The sequence below is a fragment of the Carcharodon carcharias genome, chromosome 18 (genome assembly GCF_017639515.1).
Source record: "Carcharodon carcharias isolate sCarCar2 chromosome 18, sCarCar2.pri, whole genome shotgun sequence".
NCBI classification, from domain to species: Eukaryota; Metazoa; Chordata; class Chondrichthyes; order Lamniformes; family Lamnidae; genus Carcharodon; species Carcharodon carcharias.
In genome coordinates, this window is record NC_054484.1 from 35,429,837 (window position 1) to 35,455,947 (window position 26,111).

General features: G+C 43.0%; 1 protein-coding gene across 4 annotated transcripts in view; it reads left to right on the plus strand.

Annotated features, from left to right (window-relative positions):
- The window catches only part of LOC121290666 (collagen alpha-1(VIII) chain-like), a 185,321-nt gene that overhangs the window by 116,900 nt on the left and 42,310 nt on the right, over nucleotides 1-26,111 (plus strand). For 3 of the 4 annotated variants that reach the window (XM_041211414.1, XM_041211415.1, XM_041211416.1), the window contains one exon: nucleotides 24,531-24,595. Coding sequence is in view for 1 of the 4 variants with exons in the window: in XM_041211413.1 (XP_041067347.1) it covers nucleotides 17,435-17,447; nucleotides 24,531-24,595 (78 nt within the window). In the remaining 3 variants the exon portion in view is untranslated. Of the gene's footprint in view, nucleotides 1-17,399; nucleotides 17,448-24,530; nucleotides 24,596-26,111 lie in introns of those variants that run through there. The other variant, XM_041211413.1, reaches the window with a different exon arrangement.

Below are 26,111 nucleotides of genomic sequence, written 5' to 3' on the forward strand. Positions count from 1 at the left end.
ATATGGACTCGAAACGTTCACTGTGTTCCTCTCCGCAGATGCTGTCAGACCTGCTGAGTTTTTCCAAGTATTTTTGTTTTTGTTTTCATTCATTTTACATTATTAATAAAGCCAAAATGGTAACCCCAGCTACTGATCCCTAACTGTTTTTTCACTTGCGCATTACTTGTGAATTGTCCAGCCTTCACCCTTGTGAAAGAATTCCAGCTGATGAGCCTCAATGCCAAGATAGTCCCATTATACTTTGAGTAATGTACTGGTTCTAGTCTTGAGACTCAGCTGCCATGCACATTACTTCTTTGTTGGTGTACCATGCTGCCTATTCATTCTGCAACCTATTGATATTTTTCAAAGGAATGTGAGCAGCCACTGGATTGATGTGAATTGAGGCCTTCAAGTCTAACTTGCAGCCTGTCAAACCTGAGTCGGCACAATGTCCACAACGCTGGCTTGCAAGTGAGCTCAAAGTACACATGGGTATTCAGATCAGAAACATAAGGGTTGGCTGTATCTAATCTCAGACAGAATTGAAGGGATGCGTAGCATCAAACAGAAACAAAAAGAGGGCTAAACCAGTTTTAGACTGCAGTTATACTGTTGCTATCACGCTCACACTGGTTCTGTGGACTTTGATGTAGGACCTGAGTGATCCTGATGATTGAACCTTGTATATGAGGTTAGCCACAAAAAAGCACTGCATAAAAACACTTGGGCACGCTTACAAAACTCTTTTTAGGAAGGAGCAGAAACATCCATCACTTTTTTATTAACATTACAAACATTCAAAAGGTCACCTGGGCACTTTTAAAATGCATATTTGCACTGAGGTGGAGTGTGTTTTCACAATGTGCAAGACTGCCTTCTGGTAAACACCTGTTTTGGCTTTAATGCACTGTGGGAGTCAGATTGGAAACTGGTTCCTGAGCTATACTGCCACCTTTGTATCATTGAACATCTGAACAGCATTACTGTTAACTCAGAAGTGATAGTATAACTGTACCTTTAGGCAAAACCTTCTAGGCTATATCCATTTGTGCATGGTCTGATGTTTCACACATAATTATAATGAACATACAGCACCTAAACAAGGCATTCAATGAAATTGGTCCATGTCATTGTTAAAGTTTCACACAAGTCTTCTCTCACCCACCTTCATCTAGCTCTAACACTAAAACCAACCATTCCTTTCTCTGTAAGTGTTTACCTAGTTTCCTCTAGAAAATATCAAATTGTAGATGAGCAATCAATCAACAAAAGTTTCCGCTTTAATGATTAGAGGGCTAGAAATTGTTTCATGTCTTTTGCCAAAGCCAGCTTTTGTTTTTAAAAGGGAATTAACTTGGCCTCAAATGATTATTATTTCATGGTAGTTGTGATGGTCATTCAGGAGTCACAATGCTGAAAATAGGGTGCAATAGCAACTGAGCCTACAATGTCAGATGTCACTTATGTCAAAGTTCATAGTGCAGGGTAAATGGTGATTTCAACTTTCACAACATTAATTGAGATAGACATAGTGTTAAGGGCTTGGATGGAGTGGATTTCTTGAAATGTGTACAGGAGAACTTTTTAGGTCAATATGCAGAAGGTCCAACAAGGGATGGCACAGTGCTGGACCTAATTCCTGAGAATTAAGCCGGACAGGTGGCTTTTAGTGATAGTGACCACAACATGGTACAGTTTAAGTTTGTTATGACCAAAGAAATAGACAAGTTGCAAAAAATTGTTTTGGATTGGGGGAGAGCAGATTTTAGTAAAATAAGGCACGATCTGGCCAAGGTAGACTGGGAACAGCCACTTGTGGGGAAATCTACTGAGGAGAAGTGGGGGGCGTTCAAAATGGAAATGGGGAGGGTACAGGTTCAACATGTTCCCTCTAGGGTGATTGGAAGAAGTAACAAGCCCAGAGAACCATGGATGACCAGGCTACTCAGGCTACGATGAGAAGGAAAAGAGAGGCTTTTAGCAGGTAAAAGGAAAGCAAATCAGCAGAGGCATTAGTGGACTACAGACAGTGCAGGGTGGAGCTTAAGAAAGCAATTAGGAGAGCAAAGAGGGGATCTGAGAAAGCTCTGGCTGGTAAAAGTAGGGTAAATCCCAAAATATATCAATGGGAAGAGGATAACCAGGGAAAGAGTAGGGACCAAGGGGGCAATCTATGGGTGGAGCCAGAGGACATCGGTAGACTGTTGAATGAATACTTCACATCCGTCTTCACCCAAGAGGATGAGGATGAAGGTATCGAACTCGGGGAGAGAGACTGCAAGGTTCTTAAGCAAATTGATACAGGGAGTGACAAGTTATTGGAGGTGTTGGCAGGCTTAAAAGTGGACAAATCTCCAGGTCCAGATGATTTGTGTCCCAGATTGCTGAGGGAGGCAAGGGAGGAGATCGCAGGGGCTCTGACCCAAATGCTTAATTCCTCTCTGGCCACGGGGGAGGTGGCAGAAGACTGGAAACAGCTATTGTGGTTCCGCTATTTAAGAAGGGTTGCAGGGATACTACAGTCCATTGAGTCTCACGTCATTGGTTAGCGAAACTATTGGAGAAAATTCTGAAGGAGAGAATCTATCTTCACTTGGAGAGGCAAGGTTTGATCAGGGATAATCAGCATGGATTTGTCAGAGGGAGTTCATGCCCAACAAATTTGATTGAATTTTTTGAGGAGGTGACCAGGTGTATAGATGAGGGTAGTGCAGTTGATGTAGTTTATATGGATTTCAGCAAAGCCTTTGACAAGGTCCCACATGGGAGACTTATAAAGAAGGCAAATGCACATGGAAACAGGGTAATTTGATAAGGTGGATTCAAAATTGGCTTAGTTGTAGGAGGTAGAGGGTGATGACAGAAGGATGCTTTAGTGACTGGAAGCTAGTGTACAGTGGCAAACCACAGGGATCTGTGCTGGGTCCCCTATTATTTGTCATTTATATAAACGACATAGATGACAATGTGGGGTGTAGGATTAGTAAGTTTATGGATGACACAAAGATTGGCTGGGTGAATAACAGTTAGGTTGAGTGTCTTGGGCTACAGGAAGATATAGACAGGATGGTCAGATGGGCAGAGAAGTGGCAGATGGAATTTAACCCTGAAAAGTGTGAGGTGATACACTTTGGAAGGGGTAATTTGACAAGAAAGTATTCAATGAGCGGCATGACACTAGGAAGTTCTGAGGAACAAAGGGAGTTTGGCGTGTATGTCCATAGATTTCTGAAGGCGGAGTGACATGTTAGTGGGGTGGTGAAAAAGGCATATAGGACACTTGCTTTTATCAATCGAGGCATAGATTAAAAAAGTAGGGAGGTCATGTTGGAGTTGTATAGAACCTTAGTGAGGCCACAGCTGGAGTACTGTGTGCAGTTCTGGTCACCACATTATAGGAAGGATGTGATTGCACTGGAGGAGGTGCAGAGGAGATTCACCAGGATATTGCCTGGGATGAAACGTTTAAGTTATGAAGAGAGGTTGGATAGACTTGGGTTGTTTTCATTGGAGCAGAGAAGACTGAGGGGTGACTTGATCGAGGTGTGCAAGATTATGAGGGGCATGGACAGGATGGATAGGGAGCAGCTGTTCCCCTTAGTTGAAGGGTCAGTCACAAGGGGACATAAGTTCAAGGTGAGGGGCAGGAGGTTTAGAGGGGATGTGAGGAAAAACTTTTTTATCCAGAGGGTGGTGATGGTCTGGAATGCACTGCCTGGGAGGGTGGTGGAGGTGGGTTGCCTCACATTCTTTGGATGAGCACTTGGCACATCATAACATTCAAGGCTATGGGCCAAGTGTTGGTGAATGGGATTAGGTAGGTAGGTCAGGTGTTTCTCATATGTCGGTGCAGACTTGATGGTCCGAAAGGCCTCTTCTGTACTCTGTGATTCTGTGATTGGTAGAGATGGTGTTAATGTGAAACTGGGGGGAAGGAGTAATTTAATCAACTGATGCCAAAGAGCTCCGAGCTGCCATGAGTCAACAGATTCCCAACTTGTGCCTTGTGGACAGCGGAAAAGCTTTGGAGGTGAATCACTTGCCGCAGAATTCCCAGCCTCTGACATGCTGTTATAGTCACAGTATTTATGTGGCTGGTCCAGTTAAGTTTCTAGTCAATGGTAATCCCCGGGATGTTGATGGTGGGGGATTTAGTGCGAATACCTTTGAAAGTCATGGGGAAATGGTTAGATTCTCTCTTCTTGAAGGTGGTCATTTGCTGGCACTAATCAGCCCAAGCCTGACCCTTTACCAGGTCTTGCTGCATGCAGGCACAAACTGTTTCAGTATCTGAGGAGTTGTGAAAGATATTGAACACTATGCAATCATCAGCAAATATTCCCACCTCTGACCTTATGTTGGAGGGAAGGGAAGGAAAGCCATTGATGAAACAGCTGCAGATAGTTAGGACACTGCTGTGAGGAATTCCTGCAGGGATGTATTGGAGCTGAGGTGACTGGCTTCCAACAATCACAGCTATTTTCCTTTGTGCTAGTGTTATAGCCATGTGAAAAGAGGTAATATGACTCCAATATGATACCACTCAAAATCTGATCGTGACAATACTAGAGATTAGGTGACTTGTGGTGGCCATCTTAAGTCGGTGTTTTTTTCTTGTTTTTTTTTTAAAGAAGTCCTTTTTAAACAGTTCAAGATATGTTTGATCAGCCAGTGAAATTACAGGTTGATATCACTCATGCACAATTCACATCATCATGACACTAGGTATGACTCCAACCAGTGGAGAGTTTTCTCCTTGATTCCCATTGAGTTCAGTCTTGCCAGGGCTATTTGATGTCACACTTGGTCAAATGCTGCCTTGATTAAGGGCAGTCAGTCCCATTTCACCTATGGAATTCAACTGTTTTGCCTATGCTTGGACCAATAGACTGTAATGAGATCCGGAGCTGAGTGACACTGGCAGAATGCAAATAGAGCATTGACGAGCAAGTTATTGCTAAGTGCTACTTGGTAACATTATCAATGATACCTTCCATCACTTTGCTGATGATTTTATAAATTCTGGAAGGGATGTGGGCATCACTGGTAAAGCTAGCATTTGTTGCCCATCCCTAATTGACCATGAAAAGGTGAGAGCAGACTGATGGGGCAGCAATTAGATTGGATTTTTTCTGCTTTTTCAAAAACAAGACATACCTAGGCAATTTTCCACACTGTTGGGTAGATGCCAGTTTTGTAGCTGTACTGGAACAGCTTGGCTAGTTCTGGAGCATATCTTCAGTATTGCAATATGATTTTGTCAGGGCCTATAGCGTTTGCTGTATCTAGTGCCTTCAGACATTACTTGATATCACGTGGGGAAAATTTAATTGGCTGAAGACTGGCATCTGTGACTTGATGGATCTCGGGTGGAGGCTGAGGTGCAGCATCCATTTGGCACTTTTGGCTGAAGATTGTTGTAAATGCTTCAGCCTCGTCTTTTGCACTGATGTGCTGGGCTCTACTATCATTGAGGATGGAGTGTTTGTGGAGTTTCCTCCTCCAGTTATTTGGTTAATTGTCCACCACCATTCAGGACTTGATGTGGCAGGATTGTAGAACTTTGATCTGATTCATTGGTTATGGGATCACTTAGCTCTATTACATGCTGTTTCCATTGTTTGACATGCATGTAGTCCTGTGTTGTAACTTCATCAGGTTAGCACCTCATTTTTGCCTGGTGCTGCTCCTGGCATAATCTCCTATATTCATCTTTGATCCAGAGGTTGGTCTTCGGCTTGATGGGAATGGTTGAGTGCGGGTCATACCAGGCCATGAGGTTACAGATTGTGGTTGAATACAATTATGCTATGTTTTGTGGATGCCCAGCCTTAAGCTGCTGGATCTGTTTTTACTCTGCCCCATTCAGCACAGTGGTAGTGCCACACAACATGATGGACGGTATCCTCAGTGTGAGACGGGGCTTCATCTCCACAAGGTGGTCACTCCTATCAATATTATCATGGATAATTGCATCTGTGATAGATTGATTAGCGAGGACGAGGTCAAATAGGTGTTTCCCTTTTTTTCTCGCACCATCTGCCATGGGCCCAGTTTTGCAGATATTGTCCTTCAGGGCTCTGCCAGCTCGGGGATGCTACTGAGCCACCCTTAGTGATGTACATTGAAGTCCCACAACCAGGGTACATTCTATGCCCTTACTATCCTCAGTGCTTCTTATAAATTATGTTCAACATGGAGGAGTACTGATTCATCAGCAGAGGGAGGGTGGTAAGAGGACATTATCAGCAGGAGATTTTCTTGCTCTTAGATTGTCCTGCTGATTTTTAAAACATTCTTTCATGGGATGTGGGCATCATTGGCAAAACTAGCATTTGTTGCCCATCCCAAATTACCCTTGAGAAGATGAGAGTAGACTGCTAGAAACATAGAAAATAGGAGCAGGAGAAGGCCATTCGACCCTTCGAGCCTACTCCGCCATTCATTATGTTCATGGCTGATCATCCAACTCAATAGCCTGCTCCCGCTTTCTCCCCATATTCTTTGATCCCTTTCACCCCAAGAACTATATCTAACTCCTTCTTGAAAACATACAATATTTTGGTCTCAACTACTTTCTGTGGTAGCGAATTCCACAAGCTCACCATTCACTGGGTGAAGAAATTTCTCCTCAACTCAGTCCTAAATGGTCTACCATGTATCCTCAGTCTGTGACCCCTGGTTCTGGACTCCCCCACCATTGGGAACATCCTTCCTGCATCTACCCTGTCTAGTCCTGTTAGAATTATATAGGTTTCCATGAGATCCCCCCTCATTCTTCTGAACTCCAGCGAATATAATCCGAACCAACTCAATCTCTCCTCATATGTCAGTCCCGCCATCCCAGGAATCAGTCTGGTAAACCTTCACTGCACTCCCTCTATAGAAAGAACATCCTTCCTCAAATAGGGAGACCAAAACTGCACACACTATTCCAGGTGTGGTTTCACCAAGGCCCTGTATAACTGCAGCAAGACATCCCTGCTCCTGTACTCGAATCCTCTGGCAATAAGGCCAACATACCATTTGCCTTCTTTACCACCTGCTGCACCTGCATGCTTACCTTCAGCGACTGGTGTACAAGGGCACCCAGGTCACATTGCACATTCCCCTCTCTCAATTTATAGCCATTCAGATAATAATCTGCCTTCCTGTTTTTGCTACCAAAGTGGATAACCTCACATTTATCCACAATATACTGCACCTGCCATGCATTTGCCCACTCACTCAGCTTGTCCAAATCACACTGAAGCATCTCTGCATCCTCCTCACAGCTCAACCTCCCACCCAGCTTTGTGTCATCTGCAAATTTGGAGATATTACATTTAGTTCCCTCATCTAAATCATTAATATATATTGTGAATAGCTGGGGTCCCAGCACCGATCCCTGCAGTACCCCACTAGTCACTGCCTACCACTCGGAAAAAGACCCGTTTTTTTCCTGTCTCTTTGTTTCCTGTCTGTCAATCAGTTTTCTATCCATCTCAATACACTACCCCCAATCCCATGTACTTTAATTTTACACGCTAATCTCTTATTTCGGACTTTGTCGAAAGCCTTCTGAAAGTCCAAATAAACCACATCCATTGGCTCTCCTTCATCAACTTTACTGGTTACAGTCTCGAAAAATTCCAGTAGATTTGTCAAGCGTGATTTCCCTTTTGTAAACCATGCTGACTCTGCCCGATTCTGCCACTGTTTTCCAAGTGCTCAGCTATTAAATTTTTTATCATGGACTCTAGAATTTTCCCCACTACCGACGTCAGGCTCACTGGTCTATTATTCTCTGTTTACTCTCTGCTTCCTTTTTTAAATAATGGGGTTACATTAGCTACCCTCCAATCTGTAGGAACTGTTCCAGAGTCTATAGAATCTCGGAAGATGACCACCAATGCATCCACTATTTCTAGGGCCACTTCCTTATGTACTCTGGGATTAGATTATCAGGCCCTGGGGATTTATTGGCCTTCAATCCCATCAATTTCCCCAACACCATTTCCCTACTAATACTAATTTCTTTCAGTTCCTCACTTTCACTAAACCCTGTGTTCCCCAACATTTCTGGTATGTTATTTGTGTCCTTCTTTGTGAAGACAGAACCAAAGTATGTATTTAGTTGGTCAGCCATTTCTTTGTTCCCCATTATAAATTCCCCTGTTTCTGATTGTAAGGGACCTACATTTGTCTTCACCAATCTTTTTCTCTTCACATGCCTATAGAAACTTTTACAGCTGCTGCACCTTTTCCTGCTGTTTCCCTATAACCAAAGTAGTGTGATCTGGATTGCTCCTATATTGAACATTGTCCATGAGCTTGCTGATTTTTAAAAAACTTTTACAGATATGGGTAGTAATTTGGTAGGATTGGATTTCTATTCTCCGGTAACTTGAGGTCATCCAAAATTCTCCTTTTGTGTCTTAATTCACGCCAAGTCCATACCTCTATCCCTCCTTTGCTTGCTGACCTTCATTATTGACTCCTAGTCAGCAATGTCGTGACTTTAAACTCTCAACCTTGTTTTGAAATCCCGCCTTGATCTCAGACCTCCCTCCCTCTGTAATCTCCTCTAGCCCTACAACCTTCCAAGACATTTGCACTGTTCTTATTCTGGCATCATGTGCATGCGCAATTTTACTTCCTCAAATATATTAGTGGCTGTGTCTTCAGTTGCTTAGGCCCCAAGCTCTGGAAAACCCTCTCTACACCTTTCTGCCTTATTTTCCTCCTTTAAGAAGCTCCTTAAAACCTACCTCGTCGACCAAGATTTTGGTCACCTGACCTAATATCTCCATATGTGGCTCAGTATCATTCTCCTGTGAAATGCCTTGGGCTATTTCTTTACATTAAAGGCGCCATATAAATATGTTGTTATTGAACAAGGTAAGCACGCTTCCAAGTTGTCTATAGCTCCTATAAGTAAGCGCACTTCCAAGCAACTGGTAGAACCTATGGGACAGAGTAAGGACATTTTCAAAAATCCCTTCTCCTTTGTAGTCTCTTCACAACCCCTAAGCTCCCTGAGTTTCCTTGACCAGCTACTGCACCTCTTCCTGCTGTTCCTCTATAACCAAAGTAGTGTGATCCGGATTGCTCCTATATTGAACATTGTCCACGAGCTTGTTGATTTTTTTAAAAAAAAACAGTGCCTCTTGGTATTTGGTGAATAAATTGCTTGGATCAACTTCATAACCTTAAGAAATTCAATTAAGTCATTTCAAAGTTTTTGCAATTCACCATGGAAAAAAAAGTAGCACTGGGCACGTTTTGCACTGGTAGATAGCCCAGATTCCTTGCATAGAGCTGTTTGAGTTCAAACTCTCAGACGCTATAGGAGAACAAACACATAAACCATCCCTGGGACAGCCTGTGAAAACAAAGCTGTCAAATGCGTCTCTCCATCACCACATAGCTGCTCGTTTAGTTTGGCCACAGGTCAAACAATTGGGTGTTAAAATAGAAAGACTACGAACACAGTAAAAAGGTATTAAAACATGCACTTCTTGCATACCCATCTGTCCACAGAGGAAGTAGCATATTGTGCTTGTTCAGAAGCAGACAGTGTTGGCATTACCTCTTTAGCATGGAATTTGTGGTGGAAATATTTATTCTGGATTAACTTTCAAACAATAAGGTAATGATAATTGCATTGATTTTGGAAGACAGTACACTTAGGGGAATAAAATTATTTAACTTGACAGCTAGTGAAATTCTCTAGCTGTTTCTGATTGTTTTATACTTCATAATATGTATAGAAATGAACATTGATTTTTATGAGTGTAACTACACAATTCTAAATATACCAGCTCAGCTCTCATTGTTTCAATGCTTTTTGAGCAAAAGGGTCTCATTTTTCGAATTCCTTGGAGATCTGTAGAATAGTTTATTACTAATTATGTTTGTATGCATGAAAGCTTTCTCATAAGAAAAGGCAAGTGGATCTGTCCATTTTACAAATTGTCATTTGCAATACATATTTCAAGTTAGGAATATCAACACAACATAGAACTCCTGTATCATTGTCAAAACAAGCTTCTTGCAAAAGCTGAGGAAAATCAGTGCATCATTTTATGTTCCTAATTCTGCTTTTTGCCTTGTGCTAAAACTATCGCCACATTACTGACAGGTAATGCCCGATCTAAATGTTGAATTTTCAGTGTTGAGAATTTATAAACCTTAGAAGTGGAGTAAAGTTCCTCCAGCTCAGGTCATTTCGGATGGGCACACTGTTTTTGTTAAATATTTTGAGGCCAATTTTATGCCTGGTGAGGTGAAGGAATCAGTGCTGAGATATGGAATTCTTTTGCCCCTTTTGCCATTCAGTGACAACATCAAGTATTTTCGTATGCCTTGGAGAGGAAAGAGATGCTAGGGATAGTTCCCCTTTCCCCACCAGCTCTCCGCTGACCATAAACAACATGCCTAAAAAAAAGTGTTTTAGCCCCTGAGCACTGACATGGGCCTGTATTCCTTTTTTAGTCTGCTGAAGGAAAGAGTTTGGAGGTTTTAAGAAGATGGATTTGTTATTAGTTATTGTTCACAGTAGCAGATTTCTCTTCTTCCACTCCAGTCAGGGTGAGAAATCAAAGCCCTTGGTCCAGTCTCTCAGGTAGAGAGGGCAAAGCCAACCTGAATCTCTGCCAACTGGCGGTTGTTAGACAAGTCTTGTTCCTAGGCTAGTCCACATGTTTCTCCCTATTGCTCCAAAAACGTGCCTTATTAAACCTCCTTATCAGGAACCTCGGGTGGAATGGTCCCAGATTTGCATAACATGTGGTAGCAGGCTGGAAAAAATCTTGTTTTACCCGCAGGCCACAATGCTGGGTCTTGCTCCATATTGTCCCATTCCCGGCGTGCCCTGCCTCATTAATAATGCATTCATGGGTAACATGCCAGATCGCTGGCAAGTGGGCTCAGATTTTGCTGTCCTGCCATGACCTCAGCGCTTTCTCACTCCGGGTGCCATATTTAAAGCACACCAGAGCACACGCCCACTTCATGTCTACAGACCAGGCCTGCTCCAGGCACAGATGGCCCCGAAAGCAAAGAAGATGACAGCCCCCAAATTTAGTGACGCCTCCCTGGAAGGCTGCCGTGGTGTCCTCTACCCCCGCTCTGGCCGCAGCAGGTCCATCAGAGTCACCAATCCAGCCTGGGAAGCGGTTACAGCGGCATCGGCGCCACAAGAGCACAGAGGAGGTCAGCCATCCAGTGCAGGAAGATTATGGATGCTCTTATCCATTCTGCAGGGTAAGTCAACCACTTCATCACTCTCAACTCACACACTCCCAAACACATCACACGTCCACAGAGATCTCAAACCTCAAGGGAAAACATGACCAACTCTCACACACACCCTCACATCTCCATCAGGCTCATATCCTCTGGAGCTCATGTTCTCATCCTGTCCACACAAACATTCCACGTAGTGCCATGCATCCTGCTCACACTCTCGCCATCTGCTCAGGGAGAGGTCCCAGACTGGGGTGGAGTGGCCCACATTAGGCGCCTCACTCACTTTGAGGAGCATGACATCGCACTGACTGGTGAGGATGTGGATCGTACCTGCAGCGACAGTGAGGTCAGCGGCGAACACCCACGTAAAGATCCTGCACCACATCATCTCTCTCTCGACTCAACTGTGAATGCTCTCTCTCCTGTTTTTGGCTCTGTTGCCATGCACTAATTATCTCTACTTTGGTTCACAGGGAACTTTGCCAAGCGAGCGACACCCTCAGCCAGCCAGTCCCTCAGCTCCATCCAGGTCCTCACCTCCAGCCAAGAGGGCACATCCTCCTTTAAAGAGCAGGAAAGAAGCAGCCTGGAATACCCATCAGAATGCTTACCCATACCCTCCACCAGTGCAGAGACTCACACCTCGGTGGGATCTAGATCTAGATGAAGCTTGGGTTCAAAATCTGGTGGTCGCCATATTTCTGCAGCAAGAGGAGGCAGGTAGGCAGGTTCAGCCGAGCTCCCCAGTACACAGAGGACTGCTGGGTGAAGAGGCATCTGTGAAGTCCGAGTCAGATGACGAGCCTCTGGATTTGACCTTCTAACTCATCGTGGAGAGTCAGCAGAAGGTGGGGCAACATCATGCAGAGCTGTTAGAAGCCCTCAACAGAGTGCCACGCAAGTCAGGGGAGTGCATCCACCTACTCTCTGATGAAATGGTGCACACACGTGCACATATGAAGATTTCCGTGGGAAGGATGGCAGAGGCCATAGAGACCCTGGTCCAGTAGAACACGGAGATGTATGCAGACATGCACTCCATCATGGTCACCATGGATGAGTTCCTGCAGTGGCAACATGAGAGGGTAACAAAGCACTTCGACATCCTTCCAGGTGCTCCTCCCCCTCAAGGAGCCAGGCTGGGGACCTTGGGCACCCAAAAGGAGGAACTGGACACTCCTGGGTCATCCACTCAGGAATCTCAGAGGCTGTCCTCTCCCTCCAAGTTCTCTTTGCCTGTGGCTCCCTCAACCTCATCATCTGTCACCACAGAGGGAGCAGCAGGCCCACAGGAGGACAGCCAAAGCAATCCAGGACCCTCAAGGCCTCTGCTCTCCAGTGGTCACATGCCAAAGTCATCAGGGCCAACCATTGCAAAAACTGTTTCCAGCCCTGCTGCGGATGTCAGGGCAGCACCTAGAAGAAGTGGTAGGCCTAGAAAAGTTAAGAAATTTTGATAACAAGTGGTTGCATTGGTGAACACATTTTGTCACTTTATAATCCGAAAATATATCCACTTTCACTGGATAATGTATAATGTTATCTTTCAGCTTCATTGACAGGCTTCGCAAGTCCTGCCACTACACTCCACCACCACCACACACATACACACACACACACAAAACACCACGCCCCCCCGCCCCCGACCGCCCCAATAAGCATCATTCCGGAGGGAGAAGTGTGTGTGTGTGCGGGGCAGGGCCTTTCGAAGCTTCGTGCAAGCACTCTCCCATGCACTCGATCCTTCCTCCATCACACTCATCTCAATGTCCTGAGCATTTTCAATGCTGCCTGCTGGGGTTCACTTTCAGTTGTACATCTGAGCTGACCTGCAGCTCTGCCCACCCACTGATCGCAGTCCTATGCAGCACGTGTGCCCGTCCAACGTGAGGCACCTCTCACTTTCGATTTCGACAATGATGGTTGTAGTCAGATTTTTGTTCAACTCCCTTGCCCTTTCCCCTTCCCCAGTCACACATGTCCTTTCCCCTATCACCGTCAACCCCCCTGGCATCACCTTCCACCTCCCCACCGTCACCTACTAACCCGAATCTTTTTCTATCCAGGAGGTCCAGGTGAAAGTTCACGCTCCCTACCTTCCTGAGAATCCCACCCTGCCAACACTGACCTCTCCGACCTCCTCCTTCCCATCCCCAGGGTCCATGTCTGCTTATGAGTTCCCACCAACCACTCTTGCCATCCCTTCTACTGCTACCAACGCACCCTCATGCTTCTGGTTCCCTCTGACCCCTCTCCTCCTACCATGCCCACCCTCAGTTCACTCCCCAGGAGGCAGTCATTGACTCCGCAGACCCCTCCTTTGCACATTCACCTGGACATCCTCCACCCCTCAATACCTCCTCCACCCTTACCCTCTCCTGTCCCCAGACACATTCCTCCCCATCACCTCGGATACCTTCCTCCCCCGGACTCCTTTCCTTCTCTGAACCCTCCGAACACCCTCCCCACCCTGGACACCCTCCTCCCCCAGATTCCTTCCCCCCTCCAAACTCCTTCCCTCACACCTTGCACCTCACCCTTACACCTACATCCCCACTTGCAACATTTTCCTGTTACAACCTCCTCCCTCCTTACTCTGTCCTCCCCGTTCCCCTCCTGCGAACATCAACCCCCCCGATACCTTCAGCCTCTCAGCCCCAACTTCACCCACCCCTTCCAGTACACCTTCCTCTCCCAGTCAAACCTCGACACCTTCCTCTCCCACTGCACCCAGCACCACCACCCACCCACCCCCCACTCCGCAGCTCCCCCCCCCACAACTCCCCACCCCACCCCCCACCGCCCTGGTACACCTTCCTCCCCATCACGGATGGACCTTCATCTCTCTGCCTCTTCACCAATCATCAGGAGCAGCTCATGGTCAAGACCGTGATGTTCCAAAGCAGACCCGACACATCAATGGAGACCTCCCACTTTCCGAGAACTGCTTTGCGGTGGAGCCATGTGCATGAGAATGCACCCAGCATGTGATGGACATGTTCCTCCAGGTTCTGGTAGCTGTAGGGTTCCAGCATCTCCTGCTCCTCGAATGTCCACAACCAGCGCCAGGCCCTAAAGGTAAGTCCCGACTCCTGCACGTCACACTTGTCCAGTTGTGTTCTGGGCTAGTGTGTTTTCCCGCCGGAGCTAAATCTGGCGTGGAGGGGACGATTCCAATCGGACCTTCCTTTGCACCCCATTAGTGGAATTGGAGTTCCACCATGGTGGACACCATCAGATGATCCCACTGTGCTTTCACGTTAGCATGAAACTGCTTTTTGGCATTCTCCCCATATTTCCGTCTGTCCCCACGCCCCCGTCCACACTTGCCATCACACCCGACGCCAACAGGGCCAGAAAATTCCAGCCCTAGTTTCTGTCCTGTGTCCAGAGCATCTTTTTCCATTGTCCTCACAAATGGGCCAGGATTTTATGGCCCCGCTGTGGTGTGTCTCCCCCTGATGGATACAGCGAGCCATTTGAATCTCCATTCAGCTTGGTGGGACTGTAATATACTGCCTGGCCATGGTTTCTGATGGCTAGGCCATTGTCAAACAATAGGGTCTGAGTCTCTCCCATTCATATACCATTATGATAAAATAGATTTTCTTCACATCCATTCTCTGGATTTCAACTCTGGAGTCGAAAAATGTGCAAACAGTACCGTGAAACCAGTTTCTTTAATAATTTGGAGAAAGGCAGCCATTAACCACAGGAAGGTCCTTGTGCATTTTAATGACTACTCAAAGAAATGTCCAGAAAGGCCATTTGCAACTTAATGACTTTGTCAAGGCTTGTACAGACATGATGATTAGCTCAGGGGGTCTTGTTCCATATGTATTAGCAGGAAAGTAAAGGTCACCTGGTTTCTCAACTCCATTTTATTTTAAAGTGTCCATTTTGAGGTTATACTTCATAAGTCCTTATTGCATGAACATGACGTCATCAACACTTACCACACTCAGGAAGAAAGCTGTTTCCACTTTGTTACAAGTCCAATCTTAGCAATGCATCAAGTGTGAAGTTGTTTTTTTCCAATTCCTATACCTGGTACATCTATATTTGAATTAATGCCCATTTATGGTCAGTTTTGTGTCATGAGATCCGTGCTGACTAGAAACTGAGTTGGGATCAGAGTTGTACCCATTATGATAGGATACAGAAGGGGGCCATTCAGCCCATTGTACGTTCATAGGCTCTTTGGTACAGCTATCCAATTAGTTCCCTGCTCTTAACTTCCCCAAAACATTAGATTTTTTCCTTGCAAGTACTTACTCAATTCCCTTTGGACAGTTAGTATTGAATCTGCTCCCACCACCCTATCAGCTAGGGCTTCCCACATCTCGCTATGTTAAAAAAAAATGTTTGCTCATGTTGCCTCTGAATCATTTGCCAATCACATTTAATCTGGGTCCTCTAATTATCTTGTAACATAAAGGTATACTATCCGTCCTCAGCCTTCTCGACTTGGACATGGTTCGGACAGCATTCTTCTCCAACGTCTCTTCACCATTATCCAGCTGGGTGGGATTGCACTCAATTAGTTCCAATCTTAACTATCTAATCATAGCCAGAGTATCAGTTACAATAGCTGGTCTTCCTGCTCCTGCAGCGTTACCTCTGGTGACCCCAATGATCTATACTTGGCCACCTATTTCTTATTTACATGCTGCCCCTCAGTGACGTCATCCCAAAATACTGTATCAGTTTCCACATGTATGCTGACAACACCCAGCTTTACCTCACAGCCACCTCTCTTGACTCCTCCACTGCTGCTAAATCATCAGACATCCAGTACTAGATAAACAGAATGTTACTTAAATTAGATATTCGGAAGACCAACGCCATTGTCTTTGATTCTGCTATAAACTCCATTCCTCTCCCTGACCTGGGGATGAGTTTCTGACCACGTGTGTGTGCCATCAGTAAAACTACCTAACTCCACCTCCATAACATCGCCTGTATCTGGCCCTGCCTCAGCTCCCCTCATTCATGCCTTTGTTGCCTCTACATTTTACCATTCCAGTGCACTACTGGCCAGCTTCTGACATTCTATCTTCTGCAAAATTGGTCATCCAAAGATCTGGTGCCCATGTCCTTACTCACATCAAGTCCTTTTCCTCCATCACCCTGAGCTCGCTGATCTATACTGACTTTGGAGCAAGCCACACTTCAATTTTAAAATTCTCTGTCTTGTTTCCAAATCCTTCCATGGTCTAGACCTACCTTTCTCTGTAATTTCCTCTAGCTCCACAACTCTCTAAGAAATCCGTGCTCCTCAAATTCTGGCTTCTTGAGCATCCTTGGTTTTAATTGCTACACCATTGGTCACCATGCCCCTGCCCCCCCAAACCCTTCTGCCTCATTCCTCCTTTAAGACAATCCTTAATACCAATCTCCTTAATTAAGATTTTGGTCAACCAGAGTCCTTAATATCTCTTTATGTGGCTCAGTGTCAGATTTTGCTTTATAGTTCTCCTGTGAAACATTGGATGTTTTCTTATGTTAAAGGCTCTATATAAATACAAGTTGTTATAGTTGTTGTACTGGCCTTTCTGCCACAGGAAACAGTTTCTCCATATTTACGCTATCAAAAACATTCATGATTTTGAACATCTCAATCAACTCTACAAATACCTATATCTGTCCTAAGGAGAACACTCCTTAAAACACTCACAAGTCCCACATCCCACTACCATTCTAACCAGTATCTTCTGTTCCCTCTGTAAGGCCTTGCTATCCTCCCTTTACCAGAACTGAACACAATACTCCAGCTGAGGTTTAACCCATGTTTTATAAAGCTGTAGCATAATTTTATTTGTTTTTGTACTCTTATCATTTTATTAATAAAGCCAACCCAGAACGAAAAAACTGGGAAATAAGAATACTGAGCTGAACTGGTTTTGTATACCTTTAAGTGGAACACCAGTAAAAACTGGGAAATAAGAGTACTGCTCTGAACATTTTTTCCTTCTGGGAAGATCTCATACATTGTTTTAAATAACCTTGTCCTTTAAACTTGTCATGCTACCTTCATGGTTTACGTACATACACTTCCGGTTCTCTCAGGAAGTTATCAGGTGGGTGGAGAAGGAAGTCTGTATTATATCTATACAAACTGGGATTACTGAAAGAGGCACTGAATTTGGGATAAATTCCTATTGTCTTATTTCTACTCTGGACCAGGCCAAACTGCTGAAATTGACATGAAAATGCAATGGATTGCTATGGTAATGTGACCTTCGGAAACCATCATTTACTCTTAATATTCTTCCTTTCATGCTGTGATTAGGACTAGTGCTAATTGTAATTGAATTTGTCTTGTACTATTATTTCAGGCCCGATGGACCAGCCAGCTTTTCTTGCCGGCTCATTTTGAATGTTTGTATTGTCATGACTTTTTTGCATGATTATAAGTCTGGGATGGCTAGCTGCCAATGGAACCAATGTGCAATGTTATAATAGTTGGAAACACGGATGCAGATTCAATTCCCCAATGTTGTTGAGCTCATAGTTATGCTTCCCTAATGGGAATGGAAGAGGAAGTACTGAAAGAAAAAATTGTCGTAAGTTAAGGAAGCATGTGTGGATAGCAGAGAGCAGATCAGCAGCTGCCCATCTCTTCATAATCAACATAAGATTTAAGGCCAGTGCGGGCCACACAGCCCCTTAAGCCTGGAAACCAGGAGAACAAGAGTACGGAACAAATTAGAGAGTAGGAGAGAATTCTCTGAACTTCTGCAAGGAACAGCACATTAGAGTGTTAGCTTAGCCCAGTTGGTAGCAATCTTTCCTCTGAGTCAGATGGTTGTTGGTTTAAGCCCCATTACAGTTTTGAGTACATAATCCAGGCTGGCATTTGATTCTGCGCTGGAGTGTTGCACTGTCAGAGATGTATTCTTTTAAATGAGATGTTAAACCAAAACCTTGCCTATCTGCGCAACCGGAAATAAGATCCTCTGGCACCAGTCAAAGTTGAGCAAAAAATTCTCCTCAACAATATTCCAATTTCAGCCGTCACCACCAAAAGAAAAATGACCTGGAGATATTCATTCTTTTATATTTGTTTGACCATACTGCATTCCGATTAACTGCTGCATTTGTCTGCACAAGAGCGATTGCACTTCAGAAGGAACCTGTTAGTTGTAAAGTGTGCTGATATACTAATGTGCAATATAAATGCAAGTTCATTCTTCTCTGAATGGGTTTACAGAGAACAATTCCCTAAGTTTGAGAGAAGCACCATAACCAGCACCAAATGGATGCTGGAAGTTCACCACAAGGAGAGAGGGAAAGCTAGATTTCAGTAGCCTCAGACCAGACTGTCCTTCCATATCTCCCAGCAGCCGGACAGACAAGCGGAGATTTCCAGTGTTTCTCCTTGGTCAGAGAAAGCACATGATGCAGAAAGACTTCCCAATGTGAGAATGAGAAAAAAAATCCAAGTACTGCAGCAGTTTAAGAAAGCAGCTCACTACCACCTTCCCAAGGGCAATTAGCCTAGCCAGCGACGCCCACATTCCATGTATGAATAAAAAAAAACTATAGAGAAATTGGAATAAGCCTGGATACTTGGAATTCAATAGGAAATTTAGCAGAGTGTGATAGCAACAGTAACTGTCTGAAAATATTGGAACTGTGGTTTTCTCCAAAGGTTCAACCAGAGACAGCGATATCCTTCTGCATGGGGAAACGTCAGGTGGAATTACAACTTCAGCAGGGTTTAACTAAGGTGTACAACACTCAGTATCAGACTGATTAGTTTCCATCGCTGCATTTGTGTACATAACAACAGTGACTGCACTCCAGAAGGAATCTGCTAGTTATGAAGTGATTTTAGACATCCTGAGGATATCATCAGATGCGCTATATAAATGCAGGATGCATAACGGGTGGTCAATATGATACCACCAGTTTTATACCTCCGCCACAGTTGACCCCAAACACAAAGTGGGTGGTTTTAAAGCTTTTACAATCAGAAACATGGGTTGATTGCCAGTCTAAGTCAGTACAAGCCTGTCACAGTCAATCCCAATCCTGTATTCGTCCTTGCACTTTTTTTGTTAGGAGTCACTGAAAAATTAACAGGAACAGTTATTTTGACTGATTTTCTTTTCCCCTTCCGAGTCCAATGACATGGAGGCTAACTGTTTAACTCCCATGCTAGCTGAGATCATCTAATTTCACGGGATCTCTCTGGACTACATGACTACAATCTGTACTAGCAATGTCTTTATCAACTGAGCCACTAGTGAGTTCTAGCAATGTGCCTTCTAAAGCTGTGGGTGCAGCTGATTTTAAAGGCATTTGATTCCTGGGAACCTCACATTTTCAGCAACTGCAAAAGTCAATGCAATTTGTATCTGAGGATACACTATGATTTACAAAGGATCCAGCTAACACTATGGTCTGTGATTCTAGCATGTTGCCTTCCAAAGTGATAGCATCAGCTTTAAGCACACCGGTTAGACAAGTTGATTCATGTTATCAATACCTGCAGCATAATTTATTAAAGCTGATAGGTTTATGTTGTGTTATGACACGGCAGATGATGTGTGCCAGACAGATTGAATCCACAAGGGAAACTCAATCCCCCTATTGAAGTTTTGTATTTTGTATTTATTTCGAGATGCGTGCCCTGAATTCAGCAGTTATAAATCCACCAAGGCTTCAGAGATTTTTTAGAAAACTAAATTAACCATTTATTCACAAAAGAAAAAATTCCAAGCACATACATAAGCCTACAAATTACTACTATAATAATTCCTAAAACCCCTAATTAATCTGACTTTCAGTTACATCCTCTGTTAAGGCAATGGTAAAAAAAAATTAAATTTTAAACAAATGCCCTGGACAGTAGAATTCAAAGTGGCTTTTCCTAGCTTTGGTTTCTGTAGGCAGCAGGATTAATGCACAAATACTGGAGGCTTTTCACACTCCAGGTAGATCTTACGATGCCTTCCCTGACACACAGCCTCATTCTCCTTTATACATGTTTCTCCCTTTTAATGTAAATCCCATTATACCCACATGTCTTTGGAACTTTATCTTTCACATAATATAAATCATTTTATTGTGCTAATATTATCAGCAACCTTTAGGAACAATAAACACACTATTTGGCCTAGCTTCTCTGGCTAGGTGTAACATCCTACCATCTCTTTGAAATTCAAACTACCCTGATTTATCTAAAAATGAAAATTCTCCTCACTACATGTTCGAAGACATCAGTCATGTTTACGTATTTAGCATTTCAGACCTAGCTCTTTTGATGAGTCAAAGCCGCCAGACCAGCTGTCTCCAATTCAATTAAATCCCACGCACACACAGAGAAACTATCCGAGCCCCACTATTAACCTACTTTTCAATAAATCATAATAATATTATGAGAATTATTATACTTTCGTGACAGTTGACACTACAGCATATAAATTGAACACATATGTTCTTCAAAAGAACAGCCTGTCATCACTTTTCTATTTAATGAGGTAGGAAGTTTCCTAAGATCTAAGCGCTTTTAGCAAATTATTTTAAGTTGTAAGTGATCATAGTGGTAGAGCCTAAGAGGCTCAGTAATTCTCCTTTCCAATGCAGTATATTCAGGTTTTTTATGTATAGTTCCAGGTATGCTGGTGATGCTAACATTGTACCTAACAGTTTACTGCCTGAAAGACCAATAAGTACAAACCAGCACTCATGAGGTCCATAGAAACCATTGCTTCAAGAGTAAAGACCTACCAGAGATCCACAGCTACAATAATTCAGCCAAAGAGTTAAACTGTCGTTTTCTTCACATGCACTGATGGGTCTGCTGGCAACTTTCAACATTTTCTGTTTTTACTTTACATTTTTTTTCCAACTCAAGCACTGAATTTCTCACTAATTCACTTTTCCAGAATCACTTCACCCAATTCAGGGTCACGGGGAGTTGGAACCTATCCCAACAGGCAATGGACAGTAAACACGGTACACTCAGGATGGGATGCCAGTCTATCACAGGGCACACACTCACACAGATACATACACTAGGGGACAATTTACTGTAGCCAATCCACCAGCACATCATTGGAAGGTGGGAGGAAACCCACGCAGACACGGGGAGGACGTGCAAACTCCACACAGACAGACACCCGAAGTCAGAATTGAATCCAGGTCCCTGGAGCTGTGAGGCAGCAGTGCTAACCACTGTGCCAACCCGCATTGAATTTCTTTGTTTCTCAGTTACAGATTTACTGCTCTCTATTAAGGACTCTTCTGCCCAAAATGGGTTAAGGCACATCATCCCTTTAAAAATGCAAAAAAAAATTTGGTTGCAGGAAATAGGAATGCATACTCAGTAAATTATGATCCAACATTATAACAAAGGCATTTATCCAGTGCCTGTACACAAAACTAAGATCAACAATGTCCAATCTTAGAACAGATACTTTTCTTTCTCTGTTCACACTGCAGAACAGATTTCTGTCTAACATCTTCTACTAGTACATCATGTCAGGGAATACTTCTTCCTAAAGTACTAAAATACATCAATAGTTTAGTTACGAGGTGGGGAGGAACTTTATACAGGTAGAATATGAGTTAATGTTGGCTGTTATTTCAGTCAAAGTCTGTGATTGTATGTTAAACTTTCACTGAGATGTAAAATTCTGAATTGGGCAGTCTGTGTACAAGTGAATGTAAATCTAATGTTCCTGCGAGAAATCTATATTTCTTTTCTGGTAGTTCATATACAAGAATGATTCACAATCTTAACATAAAACCAATGAAGAACTTTACCTGATGAAACTAGGAAGGTTTATACACAATCATTTAATTAGAAATGTTATTTATTATTTAATTTACAGAGCACGCAGTGTCTGTGTGTCATTCAATGAAAACCATCTCCTCCAAACAAGCTAATCTTTCATAAGACAATATTTTATAGGAAAGGATAATGGAAGAAAACAGGAATTATTACTTCTCCTGTCACAACATGCAAAGCTGCCATAATATGAACACAAGAATTATTCATGATAACAGATTATAAGAATATAAATATTAAAAATCAGAAAACTCAGAACTGCTTAAAACAGGAACAAGCATTTGCCATTTTAAAGGAAATAAAAATGGCTAGAAGTGTGTTTAAACATATATCACTAGACCAGATGACCTTGGGATATGCTTAAACTTTGCTCCTCATTAATATGATTAACAAGCCTAATAACCTACAAAAATTAAAGGGAAAATGTGTTTCATTAAATTGTCACATACACTTAGGTTACACAGGACAGGATTTTTCACTGGTCGGGCAGGCTTGGCGGGAGCGAGCAGGGTGGTCGCGGAGCCAACTGCTGCCCGTGATCAGCTCCACATCGCAGTTTTACCCAAGCGGGCCAATTAAGGTCCACCCAGCATGGAACGCAAATGGTAGTGCTGACCTGTGTGGGCAGGTGCAGGAGGGAAAGTCGGGTCCAGCGCTCTTTTGCACATGCGTGTGAAAGAGCGCTTCAATCTCCCTGAGGCACAGAGCTGCCTCAGGGAGATTGAAGCGATTGTTAAAAAAAAAAATAGATACAGTAAAAATGTAATGAAACATGTTCCATCTCATGTGACTGTGTCACATGAGATGGGACATGTTTCATTTTTCAAATAAAGTTTTTATTGAAATTGTAATAGCTTTAGGAAATCTCGGGCAGCGTTAATTTGAAATTAATTAGTTTGTTAATGGCTTTAATAGGCCTTTCAGTTATCGGTGGGCACGTAGCTGACTCTGGCGTGCACCCGCTGAATGAAATATCACAAGACAGCACGATGATGTTGGGACATACGCCCAACATCATCACGCGTCATTTTACGTTCCAGCGTGTTGGGTTCGCACCCACACGTCGAAGGTAAAACTCTGCTCACAAAGTATGCTGCATGTATTTCATTCACGTGTGTCAGTCACCCCTTGTCATCTGGCTTTTGAACTGTGAGTTACAGCTAAGCCCAGGAGAAGGTATTTTGTGTACATCTCCCTCCCTCATATGATGTCAGTCGGTTCCACTTCATTGGCATTGTCAATGTAAAAGACTGTCCATTACCCATGTCACTGAAGTTCTACACGCAGATTTTTCTCCATGGCTGTGTTTTACTGGCAGTCAATACTCCCACTAAGCTGTGCGGGTGCACGGCAACGCATATTTAGAATGTGCCACGCAGGGAACAATCATGCTGTGCACAAGCAAAGTTCCCTTTAAGATGTGCATATGTGAGGTCACACAGCATTCTTAACAGGACCATGCAGTGCAACAAGCTGATCGTGCACAGCAAATGGGGAAACTGGAAATCCCAGAATATAAGACAAGATAGCAAAAACTTGCATTTGTATAGCACCCTTAACATAGGTTACCTAACAAAATTTGACACTGAGTCATAAAAGGAGATATTAGGACAGGTGAAAGGTGGCTTGTTATGCTGGGCCTTTCCTTCCTTTACAGTTGACATGTATTTTGGGAGGCATTTTCCCATTCCCCACAAAGCAGGGGCAAAAGCTCCACTTGAAACAAATGAGGGCATTTAAATTTAATACAATTAACATGGGAGTGATGTGGACTAATTACAGACGTGCTCTGTAGCTGCCAGCCTGATGTGAAACAATAAAAGCCCACATACAAATACTTTTACAATGGTAAAACAGTTAGTTAAGTTCTATTAATAATGTAGTCATCCAGTAGGTGAGAGGGTTTGACACATTCCTCTGCTTTAAATTTCAATTGATCTTAGTTTAAGCAAATTCAGTAGATAAAACAGTGTTGAACTGATCAATATTTACCAATTCCAACTGGAATTTGCAGCAGGAATTGAAATGAAAAGGTGTAAATTTTTGGGAAACTCAACAATAATGGAATAATAAAAATGGATGTTTAAATCAAATCAAGTGAAGTCAGCCTGCAACAAGCTCCATGCCAATTTTTAGGCGATGTAGCTACCTGGAATCCAGAAACCGATCCACCTCGTTTGTCAAAATGATCAAAAATAGAACTCCAAAAAGTCAGATTGATTCTGCAATGTGAAGACAAATGCATATTAGCATTCTACACTTGCACTGAAGTCATACATTCCCTTCACTTTCCTAAGTTTGTACATTAGGATTTTTATACCAGATGTATTTTTTGAAACTAGCTGCAGGGCACCATCTAGCGTGCAGGTTCCACCTGCAGGTTTATCTGTCTGTTTTTATTGACACAAGTTATGGGTAAAAAAAAACATACATATTAATCTGTTGTTGTTTGCTGAAGACAAGCAAAATTGGTCTAACATAGTATTTTTCATGTGATTTACTTATTCTGCAGATAAGACCGGAACTGCTTTGAAATTCTTAAGCCGCGCCTCTGCCTTCTTTCCTAACTACCGCCTGGTAAGGAAAATAAAAGTAAATAAAAGTGGTAATCCTCCCCATTATATGTAAAACTATGGGAATAGTATGCAGATTGCAACTGTAAACAAGATGACTTTGAGTTCCTTTTAAAATTGGTGACCTTGGTGGAAATGTAAAGATGTTAATATAGCCGCTTTAACATAGCTGGTCCCACTGTCCCAAACAGAATTACTGTGTTCCTCACTACCCCCACCACCACACTAGACTTTTACAAATGAACTTGTATGGTGTTTCTGTGGTCATAATCTATGCAAGTTAAACTTTGAACTGGGTAGTTGCATGAAGGTACCTGCACTTCTTTGTACAGTGCCATGATATTTTTTTATATCCACTTGAGATGGCGGACTAGGTTTAATGTTTCATCCAAAATACAGCAACTCCGATAGTCCATTACTCCGACAATACTACACTAGTATGTCAGTCTAGATTATGTGCTATTTAAGGCTAACGTATTAAAAGTGAAAGCAGAACGTTCAAGACCCAGTTAGAGTTGCCAACTGTGATTAAATATATTCCTGAAGGATCATTACATGACTTGCCCCCCACCCCACGCTCCAGCCATTAGTTGGCCAACACATCCGTCCTAGTGACGCACTGCCTTCTGTTGTATGTTAGTTAGTCTAGCATTGGAATGGTTACTGATACATTGGTATGTTCAAACAGCTATTGGTTTATTTTGTACAACTGAACAATGTACAGCTATTCATGACTAGGTGTTACACTGCTGAAGCCATGAACATTGTCCCGCTTGACTCCTAGTTATATGTCGTCTTACCTCATCATTATGGGAGGAGCTATTTACAAAGTCCCACACATTAACCCTAATACTATACCTTCCTACACCAATTGGAAAGCAACTGAATTATGTAACAGTCTTTGTTTTCCGTTTTCAATATTTTTATATCTGGTAAAGAAAAATGTTCAAAGAAAATGACAAAAAAACTATCTTTTTTAATGTCCCGAGGATTTTTCTCCAGGGTTGCACACAGCAGTATCCTACAGAACAATCTTCAATTCCTAGAGACTCCAGGCCAACCTACAAGTGAATCCCTTTTAAACCTACTTTTAAATAGCCATAGGGAATTTACAGCAAAATCTTTTTCACAGGTGTTACGTGATGGATTTTTGACAGTTAACCAGTTGCAGTTTAGAAGGTTAAATGAGAAACGTACCCTTAAAATTCTTGCAAGCCAATGGAAAAATTTATCAGATGTTATCTCCAAAACAAGGTTACTTTTAAGTGGTTATATTCACTATTTGGTAAGACTGACTAATCCTTGATGTACATTCCACAATTAGCCCCTTTTGTTCTCCAATTCATTGACAGTTTGAAAAACAAACAGATGTTTCACAGTCACACCATCAATTCTGGCAATGCTTCACCTATTCCAGACAGCGGCCAGCATTATTCAGCTTTTAACTGTGGGAAACTGTTATTGAAAAGATACATTCATTTAACTTCAGTCTAAATTGCAAAACATTACCAGCTGACAGG